The 23,609-nt window shown below is 42.4% G+C and overlaps 1 protein-coding gene across 2 annotated transcripts in view; it reads right to left on the bottom strand.

Annotated features, from left to right (window-relative positions):
• Positions 1–1,757: 1,757 nt before the first annotated feature.
• plekhh1 (pleckstrin homology domain containing, family H (with MyTH4 domain) member 1) overlaps positions 1,758–23,609 on the bottom strand; it is a 53,373-nt gene continuing 31,521 nt past the window's right edge. For both annotated transcript variants that reach the window (XM_058614758.1, XM_058614757.1), the window contains exons 3-30: positions 23,514–23,576; positions 23,093–23,242; positions 22,928–23,011; positions 22,768–22,849; positions 21,855–22,037; positions 20,744–21,432; positions 20,262–20,340; positions 18,426–18,517; positions 18,181–18,328; positions 17,580–17,716; positions 15,881–15,991; positions 15,700–15,786; positions 15,252–15,410; positions 13,509–13,589; positions 12,920–13,099; positions 12,606–12,717; positions 11,992–12,104; positions 9,957–10,133; positions 9,226–9,323; positions 8,956–9,133; positions 8,104–8,259; positions 5,727–5,824; positions 5,406–5,547; positions 5,181–5,323; positions 4,936–5,065; positions 4,109–4,192; positions 3,312–3,458; positions 1,758–2,798 (exon numbers count right to left, since the gene is read on the bottom strand). In XM_058614758.1, the coding sequence (XP_058470741.1) occupies positions 2,646–2,798; positions 3,312–3,458; positions 4,109–4,192; positions 4,936–5,065; positions 5,181–5,323; positions 5,406–5,547; positions 5,727–5,824; positions 8,104–8,259; positions 8,956–9,133; positions 9,226–9,323; positions 9,957–10,133; positions 11,992–12,104; positions 12,606–12,717; positions 12,920–13,099; positions 13,509–13,589; positions 15,252–15,410; positions 15,700–15,786; positions 15,881–15,991; positions 17,580–17,716; positions 18,181–18,328; positions 18,426–18,517; positions 20,262–20,340; positions 20,744–21,432; positions 21,855–22,037; positions 22,768–22,849; positions 22,928–23,011; positions 23,093–23,242; positions 23,514–23,576 (4,056 nt within the window). In that variant the 3' untranslated portion in view covers positions 1,758–2,645. The remainder of the gene's footprint in view (positions 2,799–3,311; positions 3,459–4,108; positions 4,193–4,935; positions 5,066–5,180; positions 5,324–5,405; positions 5,548–5,726; positions 5,825–8,103; positions 8,260–8,955; positions 9,134–9,225; positions 9,324–9,956; positions 10,134–11,991; positions 12,105–12,605; positions 12,718–12,919; positions 13,100–13,508; positions 13,590–15,251; positions 15,411–15,699; positions 15,787–15,880; positions 15,992–17,579; positions 17,717–18,180; positions 18,329–18,425; positions 18,518–20,261; positions 20,341–20,743; positions 21,433–21,854; positions 22,038–22,767; positions 22,850–22,927; positions 23,012–23,092; positions 23,243–23,513; positions 23,577–23,609) is intronic.

Genomic DNA, 23,609 nt, shown 5'->3' with positions numbered 1-23,609 from the left:
TCGCTCGGTAGCTAGCTGGCAAACTAACTAGCATCTATCCATCTATCTATCTCAATATCTATCGTTTGGTAGCTAGCTAACTAACTAGCATCTATCTATCAGCTATTAAACTAACTAGCATCTATCTATCGCTCGGTAGCTAGCTAGCTAACTAGCATTTATCTATCTATCTATCTATCTGTCTATCTATCTATCTATCTATCCATCCATCTACAGTATCTATCTATCTATCTATCTGTAAATAAATAACTGGGGAGCTGCCAACTCAACACATCAACAGATAAACATGAGAATAGGGAGACAAAACACATCTTTAGGAGCAAGACATCGTTCTATGTTGTGCTACCGAGCGCTGCTTCTTACTGCCTCCCTCTTCATCCTCATCACTGTCGTATTAATCCTCCTGACAGAAACACCACTTTCCCCTCAGGGATTAATGAAGTACTGAACTCAGCTGTACAGTGTTTCACATCAATAATACAGTCGTGTGTATTTAGTGACATAACGGCAGTAAATTATGTCTCATCACTGTGACGTGTCAGAGTAATTTCAGGTGTCACACACGTGACTGTAACAGTATTCACACTGTTTTTCTGTTCTAAAACATGCATGTAATTGCCTGTAACAAAATTCTCATATGCACCACAACACTGGAATTTCTTACTTTAAATTCAACTTGATTTAAATTCTTATAAAGCATGTGGTTTGAGCCTAGCAGCCGCAGCAGCAGGGTCAATTTAATTCTTTTTTTTTTCTTCTTTCTGATGAGCAATGTGAAGGAACTTCACTGCGAGGCTTTTAATGAGACTTTCATATTGTACGCGGGCAGCTATGGAACAACAAGAGCTTCAGACGAGCCATAAAAATGTGGGATTTACAGCGTTTATGTGGCAGGAAAATGCCATTACCACTTTGACCTCCTCGAGTAAGGAAAAGCAGAGCAGCTTCCACCCCTGCAACCTCAACTCCAGTAAAACATGTCGGCTGGGCAGTTCGCGCACAACCAGCACAGACCGTAACTATTTACTTTATGGACATGTTGAATGAAAGAAGGGTTTTTTTAGGTGGCGTAGGAACAGTGCGCTCTCTTTCTTTCTCCAAGAGCAGCTTTGACTCAAAATATTAATTGTGTTACTGTTGCATAAACCCTGCGTTTCCTGATTAGATTATCGTTTCTCTGGCACAAGTGTCCACTGCAGCTGCGACCGCTCTCCAGAACACCCATTATTCCTGAACCCTTCAAATGTTGAAGTGCTATAAAAACTCTGGCCACATATTATACTTTAAATACATTTTTTGCGATCCCTCAGAAGCTTGCGCCCAAGTGACGAGACACAAACGGTAACAGTATCTTTGTTTTTCACCACGTGCGCCACTTAAAATCACATTAATACAGAGCAATAAATAAAAGCAGTGATACCACATTGTAATGTTTTATTATTGAAAAGAAATAATACTCTCTAAAAAATAAAGTATGATGCAACATGGCCCTATCCCACTATACCTAACACTTAAACTACTAATAAAAAAGTGTGTCAAGGGCTTTCTCATAGGTAACGCTATTACATATTACATTAATCATAATTATCAACATTTATGTACAACATGGTGGAAAAACAGATAATCCAACGAATGCATTCATATCAAAGCAGCATTTAAATGTTTGAGGTTAAGTTCTGTTCCTATGAAGAAATCTAGGTGTAAAATAAACTAAGATTAACAGGAAAATAGGTAAAAAAAAGAAAAGAAAAACAATGTAGAAGAAGATGTACCATGTGTTTTATTACCTCACACACGCACACACACACACACAGACACACACGTACAGTACAGACGCCATCTTACAAAAACAGTCATGCACAGGTAAAGTAACAGACATCCTCTGCCCTTAAATTACAAACCTGGAAGTTTTCCCGTACAAACACGTCAGCTGCGTTACCTTTTATTTTATTTTTTTTTTCTTACGCAGGAGCCTAAAAAACGTTGGAAATAAAATAAATAACTAATAACGACGGGCACGAGCACAACAGTGGTTTGATCCAAAACAGTTCAAGTCATTAAAAATATTCTTTTTTTTTGGTAGCTCTTTATGAAAATGTGTAAATGTGTTGATAATTGAAAGTGACCTGAATATGAAAATGTTGCATTTCATTACGTTTTCTGAGAGGAAAAAAAAAGAGCGGAATATTAACGTTCACTTAGATAAAACAGTAAAGGAATCTAAGGTCCCTTAAATATGACCTTAAGAGGAAAAAAGCAGCCTCACCTCTTGTATCTATGACATTAACTGATTAGAAAATTGTGTCATTTTTGAGCCGTGGAAAGCCATTTGTTTCGGATATTTTATAAATTAAAGAAGACACAGTGAGAGAAAAATCAACTCTTCAACGTATTCAGATTCTAATTCTTTGTCAAGTATGAGTGAGAATCATGACAGTGACACACAAACGCTGAGTTTTCGACTCTGAACAAAAAAGTCGGAGAAAAACGAAGGTGTGACAAGACTTTAGCGGACATTTCTAATCCTATATCATGTGTTTATTTAAGGAAACACTTAAATAATCCTCTCGTACCTGTACGGTCAGAAGGCAAAACCCAGACTGAGAGTGCACTGACGTCACACAGTCTTGCTATTCTTGCAGGATTCACAGTAGCGTTGGGCCCTTGGTGGTGTAGTTCATGGCGGGAAAGTGTCTGCTGTCCACGTCCCAGTGGCCGAGCGGCTGGTTGGAGGCGGACGGGAGGCCCGGGGTCCAGTGGTTGATGTAACTGGCCATGAGCAGAGTCAGCTCCAGGATCTGGGACGAGACGCAGATTTATTAAGGATGGAAGATGAAATAATGTGTCTTCTCCGTTCGCCCTCAGTTGTGTAAAACAGTTAAGTGTGAATTAGTTTATTCCCTTATCTTCTCAGCCCGTCTATCACACTAAAATGAGCCGAAATATCCCCGTCCGCACAGAACCTGGACCCTGAATCGACTCAAAACGCTCTAGTACATAGAGAAGAAGACGTTTTACACATTACAGATATTATTAATCACAGGAACGGCGACAGAATGAACCGAGCCAGGGGGAAAGAAAGAGAAATAATGTTGGTCTGTTTACGTTTAGTGCTTTTTTAAAAGCAGTCCCTTAAACCCGTCTCCGTGTGTGACGGCCGCTTAAAATTGAGTCTCTCTGCACTGCAAGGGGAGCGGGACATCACTAGCAACACTAGAGCACATGAAGAAGGAATAGACGCGTTCACATGGGTATTTGATGTTCCTTTAGTCGACCATTTCGAGCGTGAATAAGGCGAACGTTGGTTTTACCTTTGGTTTCGCCATTCCGAAGACCAGCTTCTCCACGCTCTTCTTGCCCGCTCCAGGCTCCCTCTGCTGGCTCGTGACCACGATGAAGTCGTCGCGGCAGCCGCCGAAGGTAATCACAGACTGGTAGGAGTGTGTGACCAGCGTGTGCTGAAACAAATGGATTTTTATTGGCGATCTCCAAATATAGAGCTTGGAATTCCTGGGAGGAAATCATTTTGGGTTTGAAGGGCAAATTGAGTGTGACGACGCCTGACATCATTTCTCTCTGCACGAGCAAAGCCGCTCGCCAGACCAAGAATAAGACGGATCAACATTGGCTGCTGGAAATGACAAGACTTTTCACTTTAACATATTTTGTCTACATATTGCAACTGCTATCTGTCAGGGTCAAGAACGTCAACGTCGGAAGGGCTGCCTGTTCGGCTTCCCTGCTGATTTCTCAAGGGTTTGAAACACCGCAGGGTAAAAATGATTCCAGACGAGCGGGTCGACAAAAGCCACTTGAAAAATGCGGCTTTTCCAGCCGAGCACTGCAGCTGCGGAAGGGAATGTAGGATAAAACGTAAAGTAAAGTTGCAGGGAATCAAACTTCCCTTCCGTTTCTGAGCTGTGGCGTTTGATAAAACATCACAGAGAATGTCTGGATATAAAACAGCATCATTTGTTTTGTTATATTAATTAATTACAGACAAATACTGTCCCGTGACCTTTGAACAACAAAGTTTACTTCCTGAAATAAACCTGGGTGGGTTTTTTTTTTTGAGCAGTATTGATTGGGAGTGAAGTTTAAAGCTCACCATGGCGTAATCCAGCACACACAGTCCGTCCTCATTGACGGCCAGCCACACTTGGCTCTGCTCAACAGTGGACGGGGGAACCGGCTATGGACAACAGGAGAAAACCGGTGGAAGTCAAACCAGCAGACACTCAGGCTCTGACCTGAGTATTATAAAGTGTATTCTTAATCATTTCTAATTTTATACTTTGATATTTATCATGTTTCATTGCTTGTTTTATTAATTTTTTTTTTTTTACTTTTGTCACTTGCTGCTATAACCACTGAATTTCCCTTAAAATTGGATTAGGTGAAACTTTAATTAATCCCACTAATCTCACACTTGGATAGTACATTACCTGCTTAAATATTTCCACATGATACCATTCAGCTCAAGATTTTGACACAAATAATAGCATCATAAATTATGACCTATACACTCTATAGTCACATATCTACATATTTACACCTGTTTTCCATCAACTTGTTACATGGGGAACCACTTATTAAAAAAGGTGCTGAACGCGATACAAATTGTCACAAAGAACATCAGTACATGACATTTTTGATTGTTTTCACAGCCATTTTTGTCATAAATAGAATTGGTAAACCAGCCGATTTCAGATATGTTTGATAATCTCTCTGATTAATCCAATGAAGTCATTGTTTTGCATATGTTACGTCATAAATATGTAAGTAAAAAGCTGGAAAATTAAGCAAAATCTGCAACTGCACGACCCAAGATCTGGGAATGACTGATTTTTCATGTTCAGTAGATTTGCGAAAGTCACACAGAGCACAACATTAAATAAATATTAGTGAGAGACAAGTGAGTTTTTTTTTATTTACCTTGGCACTGAAGAGTTTGGCTCCAAACAGGGGCCACTTGCGAGCCACAGTCAGATATATTCTCACACACTCGGATGCACTGCACCCACGTAGCATGGACCACTTGGTGGCCAGACGCTCACTAAGATCTCTGCAAGAAGTAAGAGTTAGACTTCCGCATGTGTGACGACAGCTAGTTTCCAGTTTCTGGGCATGAAAACGTGTAAATGATGCATTTATTTGTACATCAGTGGTGTGTGTCGTACCTGAGCTGCTCTGAGCTGCAGTCCTGTTTGTAGCGTTTGGGGTAAAATCGCTCCAAGGCCTGCAGGAGGATCAGCTGAGATTTGGGCTGAGGACAACTGGGGGGGGAAGCGGCAGGAGGTCGCTCCAAATCACCATGTTCAACCTGGAATAACATCAGAAGAAGCTGGTTTGAAAAACACAAATTCTTCAAAAAAAGTGATGATAGTACATGGATCGCTACACACCTGTGCCATGAGGGCGGCCACCTCCAGAGCCAGCTCTTTATTCACAGGGAAGTGGCCTTGCAGGACTTCGTCGTTCACCTGGTAGGCCAGCAGGAGGCGCTCTCGCTCCGTCTCTCCTTTCACCTGAGCTCTGAAACACAGTCTGAAAACACGAGAGGAGGTTGTAGGAGAAATCCAATCACGGCACTTCAAATTCCTGCCAGAGGTGAAAATGGCTGAACACAGATTACATCAGCAGCTGTGACTGTGTGGCCTGTAAAACAGACGTTTTAAAGATGCTGAGTGTATGACGCCGCGTGCGTAAGGCGACGGGAATCCGACCTGTTCTTGTATGTCAGTCGAACAATCCGCGTGCCCTCGTTTTTCCCAGGATGCAGCTCCTTCAGAGCCTGTTCCCACTTGGAAATGACGTCACAGATCTGAGAAACGGCAAACGAAGCAGTCTTAAGTCAAAGTTCATGTTTAAAAGGAATTTTTAACAAATTTGAATTAAGTTAAGGGGTTTTCATGCAATATGGGGATAAGGGAAATTGGACACTAAATTGACAGAGCGACCCTCATGTGGAGGATAAAGTGGGAGAAGATAGATGGATGAATTAAGTCAACAGTTTCAAGAATGAAAAGAAAATCAGCTACTATCTCTCTTTCTTTCTTAGAACTGGTTCAAATGCTGAAATAAACTGGTTTCAGCAACAATAGTAATGTTTGTACCATGAGCACTAGCCATGCTGGGCTGTGTCTGTGGAGACACGAGTACAAATCAGTGATGTAAATCCTTGCAACACAGATATTTCAAAGAAAATACTGAAATAATCCAGACTTCATGGACAATAAACTTTCTGTTCTCAATGAATGTTACTGGAGCATTCCACTAGGGGGCACACAGGGGTAGCTCCAACTGTACACAGTTCCTAATTCTGCATGTAATGAGCATCACTCTTCGTGCAAGTATTGCATCTTTTTTTTTATGACTTTTTATGACATTTTTCCAGGGACAAGTAAAACACAAACCCTCGAGCCAAACAAACAAACAAAAAACACGGGGGTTCCTCTGTTAGTAATATTGTGATACATCTTGCTCCTTTAGACCTCAGATGAAAAGTCATCTTTTCCATTGAATACATTTCTTTCACCCCATCCATCCACTGATTGAGCGTTTTATACCAGTTCTTCATAACTGTGAGGACCAACTATACAAAAATATAGGACCACAACATCATTAGGAATCTTGTATCCCAAAATCGATCCTATAGTAAGTATAGTTTAGTTCTTTCTCCCAGTTTGCTTGAATGTATCCTGTGTTGTTCTCATTGTGTTCCTGGAGACCCTGATATATTTTGGTTCTTGCTTCTATATTCTATATATTATATAAATATATAATATATATATTATATCCTTTATCATAATAATCTCTTATTTGCAGGCATCTAAAGAAGTCCAAATTCCTTTTGTAATTCTCTGAAACTTTTCAAATGTCCCCTGTGAGTTGCGCTGGCTAAGTAGCGAGCTAACCGCTGTGCCTGACATGCTGCAGTGTTTACTTAGCAGCTAGCTGTAAGCCTCGTGGTTTGTACATTCTTTGGTAAATAAAAAAAGATAAAAAAAGAATGTTCACCGGAGGTGAAGACAAAAGACAAACAATTAAAAACAAGAAATGTCCTTCCTTAAAAAAAAACAAAAAAAAAAAAAGAAAAAAACAGCTAACGTTAGCTAGCTGGCTATCATAAAGCCTATGTCACGCTGGGTGGGCTAAACATTTGAAAACATATAAACAATATGATATTCAAACTTTTGACTGCTGTCTTTAATAAGTACAGAACACATTAATTCTACTTTTACTTTCAGAACTTGAGTAGTACATTTTAAAATAAACTACTTTAGTACTTCCACTTAAGTGTGGTGCTTAAAGAACACTTTAACGCCTACTGAAGTACTTGAACTTTTACCTCTCTAGTCTCTAGTACTTTATACATCTCCGGTCAGTGCAGGTGAAACAACAAATAAAAGAAAGAAATAGACATGGAGGCTTCCATTATTTGACTTTGCACACAGACATTCAAATATTCATAAAAAATTGATTAGCCCCCTTAAGAACGGACCTTTTTATTGAGCCTTAGCACAAACCACCGTTGCGCAATGACGCGCTAAACTTTGTAACGCTCAAAACTTTTAAAATCAAGTTAAGACTGAGGGTTATCACCCAATTTACACACAGTATAACATCTTCAGTAAGGGTTTGAGGCGTCGCTTGAGAAAGCATCATGCCAAAGAACAAAAATAGATTAGACTTGATTTTCTATGTGAAAAGTCAAATAATGGAAGTATCCAAAATAAAACTAGGATGTTTGAAAAAGCTGTGTTAAAACTTCTTTTAGCCCCCCTTAAAGGTGTATTTCTCTGGCATTTGAGACTCACCCTCCTCTAATGAGCTGGTCAAACATTTAACTATAAATAGAGTAAATTGGAAGCCGCACTTTATTATTGCGAAGTTTAAATTACAGTTTTTATTGGAAAATGACTGCGTGTGGGAAAAAAAGGAATTATGTTAAATCTATCAAAGTTTGGATAGCCTCAATTTTTTGAAAATAGCCCTTAATGACTCACTACTGATCCACTACATTATTAGGTAACGTGAGACTAATGTTTTGGTTGGATTGGGCGCAGAACAGCCAGAAGCCTCAGTGACCCGCACTCGTACCTTGGCAGACGGCTGCAGGCAGTGCTCCAGGTCTTTGCCTGAGGGATCGTCGGTGAAGAGGGCGAAGCCGGACTGCTGAGGCTTCCTCACGCCAATCTTCTGGTTCAGCGTGTTGAGGAACTCCTCAACCGTCGTGGAGCCGTCAAAGCCCACCACCTATGAGAGGACACGCGGAGACAGCAACCTTTTACATGGTGATGCTACGACCAGCTGAGACGCGAGGCATCTGCGGGTCAACGCCTGAGCCTGCAGAGACACAGCAGGACCCCATGGACACCACTAGGGGGCATAAGAGGACTTTTGGTTGTATTTTAAACCTTATTAGAAAAACTATTGAGAACAATGCTGTTATATTAGATGAGATACTTGTGACTAAAGGACCAGGTTGTTGTAATGAAAAGGGAGTGAAGGTGATTACAGAAGTAGTTCACAAATACAATTAATATTTAGTGCTATGCTACATTTAAGTTCTTTTCTAAGACGTCTATACTCCAATCACAGTAGTTTAATGCTTTTAGCCTTTCTGAAGATATTCTAGGGTTAAATCAATCTATTTCATTTTAAATCTGTATATTACAATAAATTATCTTAAAGGGGGAAAACATTTCCCCTTAAATATTCTATTAAATAACTTCACTTCACCAAACATCAGGACCCAAAATCCATCTATGTGGTTTAAAGAGAATGTTCAGCTTACTCCACGCGAGTGAATGAGAGTTAAGCATTGTCGTTCACCTTGTCTTCACCAGGATGGAGGATTAAAAACTGCTCGTCTCCATGGTTACTTCAAAGAAAGACAGATGATCTTGTCTTGTGGTATTTTTAACCACTCCGCATGAGAATATGTGCTACCTGATAGGTGTTGTTCATGAAGTGGACTGGGATGCTGAACGGCAGCGAATGGTGGTACGGGTTCCTCAGCAGGATGGAGACGATCTCCATGCGAGACGGTTTGGCCTCGCGCTCTCCGTTCTGCAGCGTCCGCTCCACGGATCTCTGACAGTACACTGCATACTTCCCCACCTCACTCCTGTGTGGACAGAAGAGAGTAAATACCGCACATACACAGTACATCTGCACAGCAAGTGGCAGCTGCGCGGCGTTGAGTCGAGTTTTGCTCACCTTGGGTCGGCGTTGCGTTGCAGGTATTGTCTCAGATACCAGAGGAAATGTTGTTGAGGAAGGAACAAAGCAACGCACAGAGACAACAGCTGCCAGCACTACAGGAGGAGGTAGAAGGAGAATACAAGGTAAATATAAAATATGTAAAATTGCAGCCATTAGCATTCAACTCTGGTACTGTAATCTAAAATTCAAAATATAGTTCCATTATCATCAGTAAAGCCATTACTTTTTAAATTTAACACATTTCTTTAAAGGAATACTTCACCGATTAGCATTTAGCTTTGTATTACTAGAATATGGTTTGTTTTTTGAAAAAACTCCCCTGAGTCGAGAAATATCTTTATTCTTTTTTTGTTATGTGCCCACAACACTTCACACTTTTTTAGACCCACCCACCCACCTCATCCCAGAATGTAAACAGTGTCCGCCATCTTTGCTAACAGTTACGCTAACAGGACCAAGTATCACTGGTACAAAGCTAAATGCAAATCGGTGATGTATTCCTTTAACCTATAATGACATATCATGGTTGTTTTAGGACATAACATAACAACATTTCCCAGAACGATGAATCTCTCTGCCTCTATCGTGTCATTTGTAAATGAGTATTTGTTGTATAAAAGGCTAAAAATCAAATCAAAGTAAATCATCAAAAGATAAATAAAACAAATGTATCCAGTTCTTTCATCACAATTTCAACTGTGTCTTTTTTTTCCCCCCAGTCTGACCTGTGTGAGGGAGTAGTTGTGCGGCGTCCGGTGGTTGGTCTGCTTGATCAGCTGACAGTACATCTCATTCTGCAGCTCCGGGTGGGTGAGGCACACCTGCAGGGCGTTCTGGGCCAGCGACGTGTGGTAATCCACGGACGGAGACTCCACCAGCACGTTGATGAAGAGCTGGCAGGACTGCGGCGATGGAGACGAGATGATATATTTGAATAATATATGCACGGGTTCACCAGCAGGTGGAGGCAAACACACACCAGAAACTGGAAGCAGCAGTGAATCAGTCCTTAAAGGTAGGGTGGGAGATTTTCTTTACTGTATTGCTTAAAATCCTTGATTGATTAACGCATCATGAGTCAGCTGTGGAACAGTGGCCACAACTGAATGCCCATAAAGGGCTGCAAAGTGATGCCATGGTGGCGCTGTTTCTACAGTACAAGTAGGTTTACTTTACTTGTTGTTTTTCACCATCACGTTGTCAATTGAACAAGTATCCAAAAACTAAAAGGAATACTTCACCGACTAGCATTTAGCTTTGTATTACTAGAATAGGGGTAGTATTTTTGAAAAATTGTGCTTCCCAACTTCAGTTTCAGAGTCAAGAAATATCTTCATTCTTTTCTTTGCTACATTCAAGATTCAAGATTCAAGATTCTTTATTGTCATTATGCAAGCATAACAAAATTTCCGCCCTAAAAAGTGCAGAATTAGCGTTGCAGTTTCAAGCCTGGGACCAAGTGTCACTGGTGGGTACGTAACAAAAAAGAATAAAGATATTTCTTTATTGGTCTGAGCCTTGAAAACAACAATTCCACACTTTTAAGACCCACTCGTAGGGGGATAGGACCTCATTCCCAGAAAGTAAACAGTGTCCGCCATCTTTGCTAACAGTTACGCTAACAGGACCAAGTGTCACTGGTGGGCACGTGACAAAGAAAAGAAGGAAGATATTTCTCAAGGTTGAGAAGCACAATTTTTCAAAACGACTATACCTATTCTAGTAATACCAAGCTAAATGCTAATTGATGAAGTACTGAGAGTTACTGATGCTGCGCAGAGCTTGTGAATCTGTGTGAGTTGCACGTCCCTGTGCTCTGGCGGCGTAGCTTCGGACTTTTGAATTCAAAATGTAGCGCTAACTGTTTTTTCCAGGCTCTCCAACCCTACTTTTATGAAAATGAATAGAAGTTTAGCCTCTCTTTAGTTTATCCAGATCACCGGTGTGAGGAAATGAAATATAAATGGTTATTTTTGTTCTAATTCACTGCGATGGCCAAAAGACATAGACTTGAAACGCATGTCGCCTCCATTCACGCTACTCCTCTGCATGTGTTTTTAAGGCTGACTGCTCAAACAGAGAGCCGACCCATTCACCCTTCAATCCTACATGTCTACTGTAGCTGCTGGGGCTGTGAAGCGTGAGCTGGGCAGAGTGGGGGCTTCTGGGTGGGCGCGCTGAGAGATGAAAAGAGAGGAGGAGGAGGTGGAGGAGGAGGAGGAGGAGGAGGAATCTGCCATCTTTCTATTAAGTCCCTGTTCAGCTCTGATCCCCTTTCTCCTCCCCCCATCCTGTGGCTTCCATATCCATTGCTGTCACTCTGTGAAGGCCCTGACCTCCCATGTCTCCTCTTAAAAGAAAGCTCCTTTCACACTGGCTGTAAACCAGAGGAACGGTTAGCCTCAATCAGTGCAGATAATCAAGGCCATTATCTCTCTTCCACACTTTTAATGAGCTGGGGCCCTCGTTAAGCCTTTGATCTGGTTTTAGCAGCAGGAGGGGAGAGAAGAAGAGGACCGCGAAGTGCATCCATGAGCGAGCGGGAGATAAAAGGAGAAGAGGAGGCGGCTGTGGTCGCGACACAAACTTTGAGTTGGACGGATGACGTTTGGAACAGAGCCTCGCAGTGAGGGACGCGGGGCAAGGGGGACTCGGTGGCGAAAAGGATGAAAGGAAGGGGAGAATCAAAAGCGAGTGGGATGGAAGAAAAGAGACAGTGAAAGGCAGAAATGCGTGGGGCAGGGAGGTGGAGAGACCGACCTTGAAAAGCTTGAGAGCTTCTGTCTGCAGAGCTTCAGAGGGCAGAGTGGTGAGAGGCGAGCGCAGGCCGTCCTTACAGAAGCTCAAGGCCCCGCTTCTCCAGAAGGCTGATTCTGGGAAAGAGAAGACGCACACACACACACACACACACACGTACGTAAACACACAGCCAAACATAAAGATTAAGTTTCAAAGCTCTAATGACTCAACAGCTGACAAAAACTCACACAGAGCGCTGCAGCCGTAAACACTGTCTGCAGAGTGGATTAAAGATCTCAGACACTGTGGATCCAAATAACACACAGCGTGCTACTGAGGAAATGTTGTCTCCTCTTATGGACAGATCTTCAGTGGATGCATCTACTGCATGTGTCTCACATAATACTTTCACTGTTCTCATTATTTTTTAATGAGTAAAAATGTATTTAAAAAGTATAATTAAGACTGTTTTCTTTTAGTTTTTGAGCCCAAAAAGACAAAAACATTAGCAGAAAGTTTAAAAAAATCTAAATTAAAATCCAGGGGGAAAAAAGCTGCAACTGTGCTCTGTGTAAGTGCCCCAAAAACACTCAAAAACCAACCAGTGACGAGGGAGTAAATTAACGATGACTCACCCGGGTCTCCGTCTGCATCGAGGAGTTTACCGACCAGCTGCTCGTACTCCGTGCCCACCTTGAAGGTCGCACAGCTGCCGGCGGCGACGGTCAGGTGATACGACCACGTGTCCTGCGGAGAATGAAACGCGCTCGTTATTCTGCAACACACACCCAGGTCTTCTTCTGAACTTGCTGAACTCTCTCCTCCACAAGGAATACAACAATAACACAAACCTCAGTGCAATAATGTATACATCTACATATAAATATATATATATATATATATATATATATATATATATACATATATACATATATAAATCAAGTTTTACCTTCTCCTGCTTGGTGCCGATCAGCAGGTAAGTCGGACTCTGGTCTCTGGGCTGAACCACCAAGGTGCAGTGGGACGAGAGGAAACCCCGGCTGCCCGCCTCGTAGTCCTCGTCTGAGTCACAGGAGCGATCCACCTCCTGCACGGACGCCTCCCGCATCTGCAGCTGACCCAGAGGCAACTGGAAACGGCGCACACAAGCCCGTAAATGTTAAATGTCGGGGACGGCATATTGTCCTTGACCTATTTTATGTGCGTCATAAGGTAAAAAATAAAAAAAATAAGAATTTCATTGAGTCTGTACAGTCTTTTTTAAAGTTTGCACTTTTTTCTTAAAATAAGTCCACAGAATAAATCAATTCACACATGAATTATTATTTAATTCAAGTTAAAAGTCAAATGGGTAAGAATTAATGATGAGTCATGGTCGCTCCCTTTCCCACGTACTTCAAGAAACTACGGTGGCCTAAAAGGCCCGAGGTAAACGTTTTATTCTCAGGCTACGGAAACCAAAAAAAAAAATCAGTGACATTTACTTTCAGCCAATAAACTGCTACATTGAAGAGGAGAAAAGCGTTTGTTTTGTGCACCTTATCGTCCTGGTTGCGATAGTAGTAGAAGACCTTTCCCACCAACGAACACCACACCAGCTTCGAGTGTCCGTGTTTGACCTAAAAACAGGAGAAAAGTTGGAGAATAGCTTCAGGACGACTTCCCAAGATTATTGTTTTGGCAATTTGTCAAAACAAAAAAGTACTTTTAGCATCAAAGCATATGTTTTTGTGTGTGTGTGTGCTTTTTGAAACTCAGATCAGAAAGGTTTTTAAACAGCTTGACAGATGTTAGTCAGGAAATTTCAGATTTTAACATCCGACCGGCAGATGTCCCAGGAGTGTACAGAGCGCATGAGTATCACTTCAGTCACTTTCCAAAGACACAAACTGGACTTCTCTTTTCAAGGTAACAAATGATTCCTGTGAAATAATCCCAAAAAATCCCCCGTGCTAATTTCATTCAGATGATAATTTGCCGCCTCGTTCAGAGACGGATGTCTTTCAGCGAGTCTTGAGTCGTGAATATGAAATGGAGCGGCGGTGTCACTGGAGTTCGCCTGAACACGAAGCCAGCTGTGCGTCTCTCAGATGAGGTCAGTGAGGTTAACTGCGCTGAGAGGCACGACAGCCCGCGTCTGCGCCGAGATCACGTCCTAACCAGCACATCACAGGCAACGGGCGGGGAGAGGTGAGAGGACGCGGGGCTCCGTCATCTCTGCTTCAGGCCGTCACTCATCTGTCAGAGAGCCGTCTCACACACACACACACACCTGTCAAACGCTTAAGTGTCTTAACTTAAGGAGAGGCAGCGACAGAGCCACGGAGAGACCGGGGGGGGATGTGGAATTCCAATAGCTCTCGTCTCATCGCCGTGTCCAAACGTGAATACGGTTGTCAAGAATCTGCCTCAAGAGTCCTCCCATGTCAAACCCTCCCCGACCCCGGTGACAGATACGTCCATATCTGTCTGAGGGACCTTGTTGGGCCTGAAAAAAGAGTTATTTCTGGCCTCCACTTCAGGGACAAAGCCTGGTTCACCTGCATGTACCAGAGCTGCTCGGTGGATTTACAAACACGTGACACTTCCGACTACATTTCAATCACAATTTAAGGGTGTTTGTGCAGCAGAAATGAAACATCTACTTTAAGATATTATATAGCATTACTGCATTACACAACACTCTTTAAATCCACTGACATTTGTGTTTCTATTCAAGGCAACAGACCATTTCATTTTGTCTTTTTACCTTTTTGTCCCTCCAAACCCAGTTTTCCCATGATCCCACGCTGCTTACTAATGTCACTAAACTAGGAACTGTGTATTTAAACCATACAATGAATAACCGTATAAAATCTGGACCATTGATTGGATGTCTTCTTTTTAAATGCTGCATTTTAAAACTCCTAAAGTCCTATTCTTTAAGTCCTACACAAATGAAGTTATTATTATTATTATTATTATTATTATTAATAATAATAATAATAATAATAATAATAATAATAATAATAATAATAATTAGTGTGAAGACTTTATCACCTAATTCAATAACTGCCTATATACATATACATAAATGTTGTGTTAACATAAAGCAGAAGTAGACACATTCTAAAAATAAAATAAAATCACTAAAAAAACCTTAGACCTTGACACATTTTTATCAAACTGGTCTTCGGTGAATTCATATTGCATAGACATGAAAGTCGTACCTTTTTAACATGCAGCCACACAGTGAAATAACCAAAAATATCTACTATAACAATAAGATTTGAAGTCCTGACCTTTGTGAGCCAGCCTCTGACGGTGGGCTTGCCTGTGGTCTCCACAGTAACTGGGCTGCTGGCCTGGACTTTGAGTATGTTCTGCAGGACCCTGATCCACTCCTCCAGGATGTTGGGTGAGTCGGCGGTGAGAAAGAAGGTCTTCTTCTCTGTAATCAACTGATAAGACGAGGAAAAAAAAGGTGGAAATATGGGAAAAATGCTAAGCCGGGTCGACGGAGATAGCATCATCGTGTCAGAGGAGATCAGAATCAGCTTCCGTAGAGCCAGTAAAACATTCCAGTCCAATGCTACAACTGATGTCATCTTAAGCTGCTGCTCTGGTATGCAGCGGAAAAGCTCTAGCACCACAATAACATCACCTTTGCATGCTGAAAATGTTAATAACTAGCAGAGCAACAACGACGTTGCGAGTGGAATTTTACACGCACTCCGTTTCCCCACTTACTTGAAACGTCTGTGCACCTTCTCCGCGTACGATGCGGCAGGAGGAGTTGAGCTCAATCTGACCCTGAGGTTTCCTGATCACGTCACTCTGAAAACAATGTGAAAAGCAAAAAAAAAAACAAACTAAGTCCTACACTCTGAACCTTTCGGGCAACGTTATCGAACAGTAAGGAGACACTCACAGGAGATTTGTAGTAGAGGATCTCTCCGTTCCGAAGGATGAACCAGCGGCGCTTCCAGGCTTTCACCTGACTGCCCATCTTCAGCAGGTACCCGGACTTCTCCAGCATCTCCTACAGACACAGAAAAAAGCCTCACCATTATCTCCATCCATCATCATCATCATCATCGTCATCTAAACTGCTGATAAACTGAGGGTCAATCACATGTGACACCTCTACTAACACTGCTGTAACATGAAATTACTTTTTAACTGTGTGACTACAAAGAAATCAATGTATGGATGTTAGTGGAAAAAGTAAAAGTGACACTATTTAGATAACATTTTACTTAAGTACTGGTCTAAAAATGTACTCAAGTTAAAGTAATTTCATTTACTCAAAGTAAAAGTGACTTAGTTTTTTAACAAGGCAGGGGTTCTTTCTTGTGTCATGTTAGATGGACAGGGGGACACAAATCTCACATGAATTGTTTTTAATTAAAGGCAAACCTTTACAAATTAAAGTAATGTCAAAATAAAAAATGTAAACATATAATGCTTCAGTCAAAATGGGTCAAAGGTCACAAATGTTTTAACTTTCTCACTCACTCAGGGACCTTAATTAACGCCAATTCACCTGTCCTCATCGTTCACCTGTCCTGTCCTCATTATTCACCTGTCCTCATCATTCACATGTCCACATCATTCACCTGTCCTGTCCTCATTATTCACCTGTCCTCATCATTCACCTGTCCTGTCCTCATTATTCACCTGTCCTCATTCACCTGTCCTGTCCTCATTATTCACCTGTCCTCATTCACATGTCCACATCATTCACCTGTCCTGTCCTCATTATTCACCTGTCCTCATCATTCACATGTCCACATCATTCACCTGTCCTGTCCTCATTATTCACCTGTCCTCATTATTCACATGTCCACATCATTCACCTGTCCTGTCCTCATTATTCACCTGTCCTCATCATTCACATGTCCACATCATTCACCTGTCCTGTCCTCATTATTCACCTGTCCTCATTATTCACATGTCCACATCATTCACCTGTCCTGTCCTCATTATTCACCTGTCCTCATCATTCACATGTCCTCATCATTCACCTGTCCTGTCCTCATCTTTCACTGCCAAAGTTTCCCTGTGTGATTTAATTTTAATTTAGGCAAACTCAGTAACAGCTGTGATTTAAAACATATTGAAGTGCAGTACTTTTAAAAGTAAAATTACAAATTTAAAATTTAAAAATTACTTTAAAAGTACACAAAAAAACCTTACTCAATTACAGAAACCCGACTAAATATAATTCATTACTTTCCACCTCTGTACGTTGATTAGTGTAAAAACAACAACAACTGTGCGTCAGATGTATAGTAGAGTTGAGGAGGTGGTCTCTAATGCATCATGGGTACAGATTCCTGCAGCTCAGGAATAAGATAAGATAAGATAGTGGGGTAATAAAAAAAGAATGTGGCCACATGTGTCTTCAATGTGTCTTCAAACCAACTACAAATGTGGTTTTCATGATCAGACCCGAGGACACATTCAGACCTGAATGTGCCTGGATCCCTGAGGATGGATGTTAATACCAGGTCTGAAGAGGTTCACAGAGACAAACAATCATTCACACTGGACTGTGGGAGGAAGCCAGAGTACTTGGAGACCCCCCCCCCCCCCCACACACACACACACACAAACACAGTACTCACAGGCCCCGTGCTCTCGCAGGAGTAGGACGAAGTACGCTGGACTTTATGCTCTGGTTCTGAGTAATCACTGTCCAGGGAGTAGGCGTCAGGAGGGATGGCGTAGTCACTTTCAGAGCTGACGGAGGACATGGACACACCTAGGTGAAAAGAAGATGTGTTTAAAAAAAAAGGAACTAAAAATGGTCGACGGGAGAAAAGCAGAGGAGTTAAATGATTCATGTCGTGATTGAGAGCCAGCGAGCCGCAGGTGGTTGAGGAGAAAACGGCTGGAAATGGAAAAACCAGGAGTGTGTGACGTGCAGCGCATTCCAGCAGTTACTGTATTCTAAGTCACTGTGCGCTTCGCTGCCGAGTGTTGTTATTTCCATTTGACTGTGTCAACTATTTTTCATGTCAAGGACTTTCCGGTGTCTCCCGTTGGTCCGATTTTTGTTCAACGCAGCATCTCGCAACTGCATTCCAATATACCATGTGGAAAAATAAAACACTGCTCCCTCTGTTTATGTAGCATTCATGTTTTGATACACTGAAAAATCAGCCGTTTGGAATGAGGTGATTTTGAATTGACGGTATCACCAACATTACAACTAACAATCCTCACCTCTCTTGACGGCACGTGGGCTTCCAGGGATGCTGCCTTTCCTCTCCGGGCTCAGGATGGACGTCCGTAAACTGGCCAGAGAACTGCTGTCGTCCTCCGAGCCGGAGTCGTCGTCAGGTAGAGGTACACTGCTGATCTGAGTGGCTTTCTGATAGTAAATGGACAACGGAGTACGGCAAAACAGACAGATTTTAATTTAAAGTAACCTGATTGTTTACAACACCCCCCAAAAACGTTTCACTCACCCCTTTCAGTGTGGTGTAGACTGGAACGTTTATATTCTTATAGATCAACTGGGTGAACGGACCTGCCGCTGGATACTGGGGTAAACATGACCCTGCAACACAAAAAGGGTTATTCAAAATGATTTCCATGTCATGTGCAGGGTAAAGTAGGCTTGTGTCGACATTAAATATTATCGTAAATCGCGATATTTGCGGTATTTTTTACAATATGTTATATATCAACGAGCTGCTGCGCATTTTTAGACTTTTATTTTGAAAGAAAATCCACGAGGAACTGGAGCACTCCAGGCATCACACAGAGACGCAGCGGACGTAGTTTGTAAGAAGGTTTGCAGTATTTTGGCGAAACTGGAGAGCCGAGAATATTTAAATAAGGCCGTCACACATGGCGCCTTGTCCGTGACATGTCGCTGAATACACCAGACTCCTCTGTTAAATATTGAGACTGTAGACATTTCATTGCTTAATGCTGGAGATTAATTTAAAGGAATACTTCACAGATTAGCATTTAGCGTCGTATTACTAGAATAGGGGTAGTAGTTTTGAAAAATTGTGCTTCCCAACCTCAGTTTCCCCTGAGTTGAGAAATATCTTCATTCTTTCTTTGTTATGTACCCACCAGTGACACTTGGTCCTGTTAGCGTAACCATTAGCAAAGATGGCGGACACCATTTGCATTCTGGGAAAAAGGTCCCGCCGTTAGCAGTAGCTAACAAACTGAGCAAACTGAGGTTGGGAAGCACAGTTTTTTACCAGGTATTATCACTAAAGGAAAAGCAAAAGACCATGTAGTGGCCATAATGCTCTTCATTTAATCTCACTCAGAGCCTTCTATTTTAGCCAATTATGAATTGTTTGGAAGCTAATTTTTAGTCAGTGTTTTCATAAAAGTCTTATTTTTATGCATTTTTTTCCCCAAACATTTTAATCAAACCGCTACTTTGTCAAAGGCGTGGTGTTGAAAAGCAGAAATGTTTTATTTTAAAAAAGGATCTGGTCTCCATCAGTGGATATATGTCTCTTTCAATACAATTATGGTCACATTTAGAGTCAAGTAGATGATGAAAGCAGGATATTTTTATGTTTACGTGATGTGATTGAAATGTACAAAAACAAAACAAAAACAAGGTGGCGCTCACCACCAAACTACAGAATGGTGACATCACAGTGAGGGTTGTTTATACCAGGTCAAGTCAGGCTACTGCAGCACGCTGAGTTTTATTTTAAGATCTTTCAAAACCACTGAGGTAAGTGCTGGTAGAAAAGCTTCAACCTGTCCTTAGACTGAAAGTATTTTTGGAATCCAAATCAGCAACAGATGCACCGTCAGGTACAAACATGATGAATATGCTGAACAACCTACAACTTCATCCCCATCAGCCTTTTAGCCGTGAGCTACATGTACCCATGCGTGTGTGTGTCAAAACCTCGCTGTCTGCAAACTGACAAGACGGATGATGTCGGGACAGAGCGCACGGCAGTAATTACACCACGTCCCTTTCATTGTGGCTGATTAAAAAGCAGCGTGTCTTGTCTGCACCGCCTCCCTCCCATACTCCTCTGTAACCCACATCTGCACAGGTGTGCGGCGCCTCGAGCCAGAGGAAGTACCATCAAAGGCAGCAGTGACAGATCCACGCTCACCCCCACCCCACACCACACAGCGAGCTCAAGCATCAGCTGAATGACAACGTCACGTCACCGATTCATCTCCGAAACACCACCCAGGCTCACGACACACTCAGGGAGATAGACTTACACAACGTTTGCCTTGTGGCGCTGCAGTAAATGTGACGTGTGGAAGGTTCATGTTTCTGGCTGCTGCTGCAGACTCACCTCGTCCGGGGCCCCTGGCTCCAGGAGAGGCCTCCGATACTCTCATTCCTGACTTGGCCACAGCATAGATACGACTCTCCTGCAGAGAGAAAAGTGTCAAAATACTAAACTTTCACGTGGTAAAACACATCGACATCAAGCTCTTTGCTGGATAAATCTATAAAGTACAGTCTTTTTGCTTTCCTGACTACAGATCATAAAAAAACTGTAGATTCCTCCACTCAGTCCTCTCTTTTTTCAATAATTAAAACAAGCTTTCTAATTTGTTAGCTTCTTAAATGAGTATTTTCTGGTTTTTCTTTGCTCCACAAAACAAAGAAATAATTAAAAGTGAATAACTTTGGACAAAAAAATCATAATTTTCCATTTTGTGAAACAGCGATCAACAATGTAATGGATTAATCGCTAGTTGCAGCCCTCGTTTTTCCATTTTTGATTTTCAGAAAACATGACGTTGAACTGATAACACCGGTTTCTCGTACCCATGAAGGGAAGCGGTGCAATGGCGGCGTCGGCGGCTTGAGAATCTCCAGCTCCTCTGCCAGCCCCACGAAGGAAACTCCGTCCCGTGACGACTCTTCGGATCCCGACCCCTCCTCCACCCCTTCCATGCTCTCGGGAAGTCCGTCGTCAATGTCCGTTTCTTCCACGACCTGAGAGAAGGGCGAGGTGCTGGTGCCAGTGCTCTTCAGCGTGGACGAGGTGGACGACGCGCTCATGATATCTATGTTGACGTTGAGGTGGTGCAGTCTGTCCAGGCTGGGCTGTGGCTGGCTGTAGTGCTTCTTCACCAGCTGGATGCTGTCTCTGGGACTGAGCGGGGTTCGTACTTTGGGTAACGTCATGCTGGCGCCGGACTGGTGAACCAGAGGCTGCGGAGGATTGGGAAAGGGGTTGTTGGTCGACGGGGAGCGCGACAGGAGCGGGCTTTTAGACGACTCCGGGGAGCTGGGCCCGTGGGCTATCTCGTACGCGGAGGATGACGATGAAGACGACGAGGACGAGTGGAGGCACTGAGAGCGGAACTTGCTGCTGAGCTCGTCGGACGAGATGTCCCGGTCTGAACACACCATCTGACCGTCGGAGCACACCGGGAGATCCGATCTGCTGCCAGGACTGTCGTCACCGGGGCAAAGCCCAGCGCTGACCTGTTCAAGAGGCCTTTTCCCATCTAAGAGGAGAGAGGACATGTGACTTTTGATTAGCAGAACTTTGAACATGCGAAAAAACAAAACGTATTTTGTCAAAAGTGGCAGGAATTAGCAAAGTTTAACAGCTAAAACTGAAAAGGTCTTTAATATAAATCTCATTGAAATTCATCACAACTTGTAAAAACACATTTTTAACATTATAATCTTTGAAATATGACTATTGATATTAACGGGGAAACTTCGTCTCACCTCTTTTTAGAGAAAATTATTTACTTTTTTTTATATATAAATAGTGTGAACTGATTACAACTACAGATGGAGAAGATTTTGGCACCAGAACCACGTCACCAGACTTTATTATCATTACTGCTTGAGTTAAGTAACATCGCTCCCACAGCTTCCTGCCACCGAACCTAAAGTAAAACGGACTGAAGGAGCGCACCTGTCGGTGAGATCTTGATATAAGAGGCGGCCCCGCGAGGACCCGTCTGTCTCCAGCTGTCCTCCTGGGCAGGTGGTGTGCCAGGACAGCTGGGAGGAAACAGCGGGCTGTTGGGCACCAGGTGAGTATCCGTCACAGGGGAGGTGGCGGGAGATCCTGAGCATGCAGGTTTTTCAAAGAGTGCTGGAAGAGGAAAAAAACAACACCACTTTACCGACTGTAGTTGAGAATAGTAAAGGCTGAGATTAAGGACACTGGAGGCAATTTTCCACACACCCTCACCGTTCAGATTAAGTGTGATGTAAATAATAAGGACCAGAAGAAAACATTGCATCATGAAGGAAAAACAGTCGAGAGAAAAATCTTCTAGTTTTAGGAGCTTTAACTGTCTGTAATCTGTCCCAGCTGAATATTGTGTTCAAAGAAAATGTCATTAAAAGCCACAAATAATGCTCAGTGAATTTCTGACACTGATATAAAAGCTTACTTTGGATCAAAAATTCTTAGAACATAAATAATAGCCAAGAAAAAAGCTGCTTAATTAAGGAATAATTTACCCCGTGATTATTCAAACCTTTAGTCTAATATTAGTCTTCATTTCAAATCATTTCTAATCAATTTATAATGTCGATTCATTCTTTTGCATGTAGGGAGCTGGAGTGTTGCTGATGTAGACCATGGGATGTCAACACAAGGGCTTTTATTCTGAAAATAAACTGGATGCTTTAATGTTCTGGCCTCTATTGTGCTAAATTCTGCTGAATCAAAGCGCTGTGGTCCGTCGTCCAGCATTTTAGACCGTGGGATGAAACTGGAGGACCCGGAGTAAACAACCACACGTGGAGAACATGCAAACCCCACGCAGAAAGGCAACAACGCTATCCCTTAGTATGTAGAACATCCGTACACTCACATTGAAGTTTGTCCTGCAGCAACATTATCTGCTCCGTCTGCTTCAAGTTGGCCATTTTGAGCTGCTGGTTCTCCTGCTCCATCTACAACAGACACAGCCACAGACATAATGAAGGTTCTCCATTCTTCTTCTCTTGTAGCAGCAGTATGTATCTGCTCACCTCTCTGAGCTTCAAGGTGACCCAGTCTTTAATCTTGGCAGCCTTCTCCTCAATAGCTTTTGCCTCCTGGGCTCTGACTAAGATCTGTGGTCAGAGAACACGGGCGTTTATTCAGGATTATTCAAGGTTGCCTTTCTGTTCTTTGCCCGATGCCTCCGCGCGTACCTGCTTCTCCAGCTGCACCTCTAATCTCTTGATCACGGCATCTTTCTGTTGAACCTGAGCGCTCAGGTCCTGGTACTTCCTGCACAACGAGCTCTCGGACTCGCTGGTCTGCACGTTCGCCGATTTCAACTTCTCTTCCATGACGTGGATCTGAAACGCATCAATTAGACGAGTGAGCGGCAAAGACGTCCGACAGACGACAAAGACGAGACCAACGAAAGGGCGCCGTCAAATTACCACATACAGCTTATTTGACAATGTATTAACAAAATAATCACATTATTTTGGATAGATTTGAACTTAAATACAGTATAATCATGTCCTCTAAGGATTTACAAAGAATTCAAGAGTCATCCTATCAAATGGAACTCATGCAAGAATGTTATGTACAATAACAGTAAGGAAGTCATATTTTTTGTACCTGTTTCTCCGCTCTCTCGGCTCGCTGGTCGGCCTCCATCACCCTCTGCTCCAGCTCCTGCATCTGACACAGCAATGAAAGTTGCCTGAGTGCCTT

The sequence above is a fragment of the Solea solea genome, chromosome 18, assembly GCF_958295425.1.
Source record: "Solea solea chromosome 18, fSolSol10.1, whole genome shotgun sequence".
NCBI lineage: Eukaryota > Metazoa > Chordata > Actinopteri > Pleuronectiformes > Soleidae > Solea > Solea solea.
The sequence above is the reverse complement of the archived record's forward strand: the minus strand, read 5'-3'. Positions and strand labels throughout refer to the sequence as shown.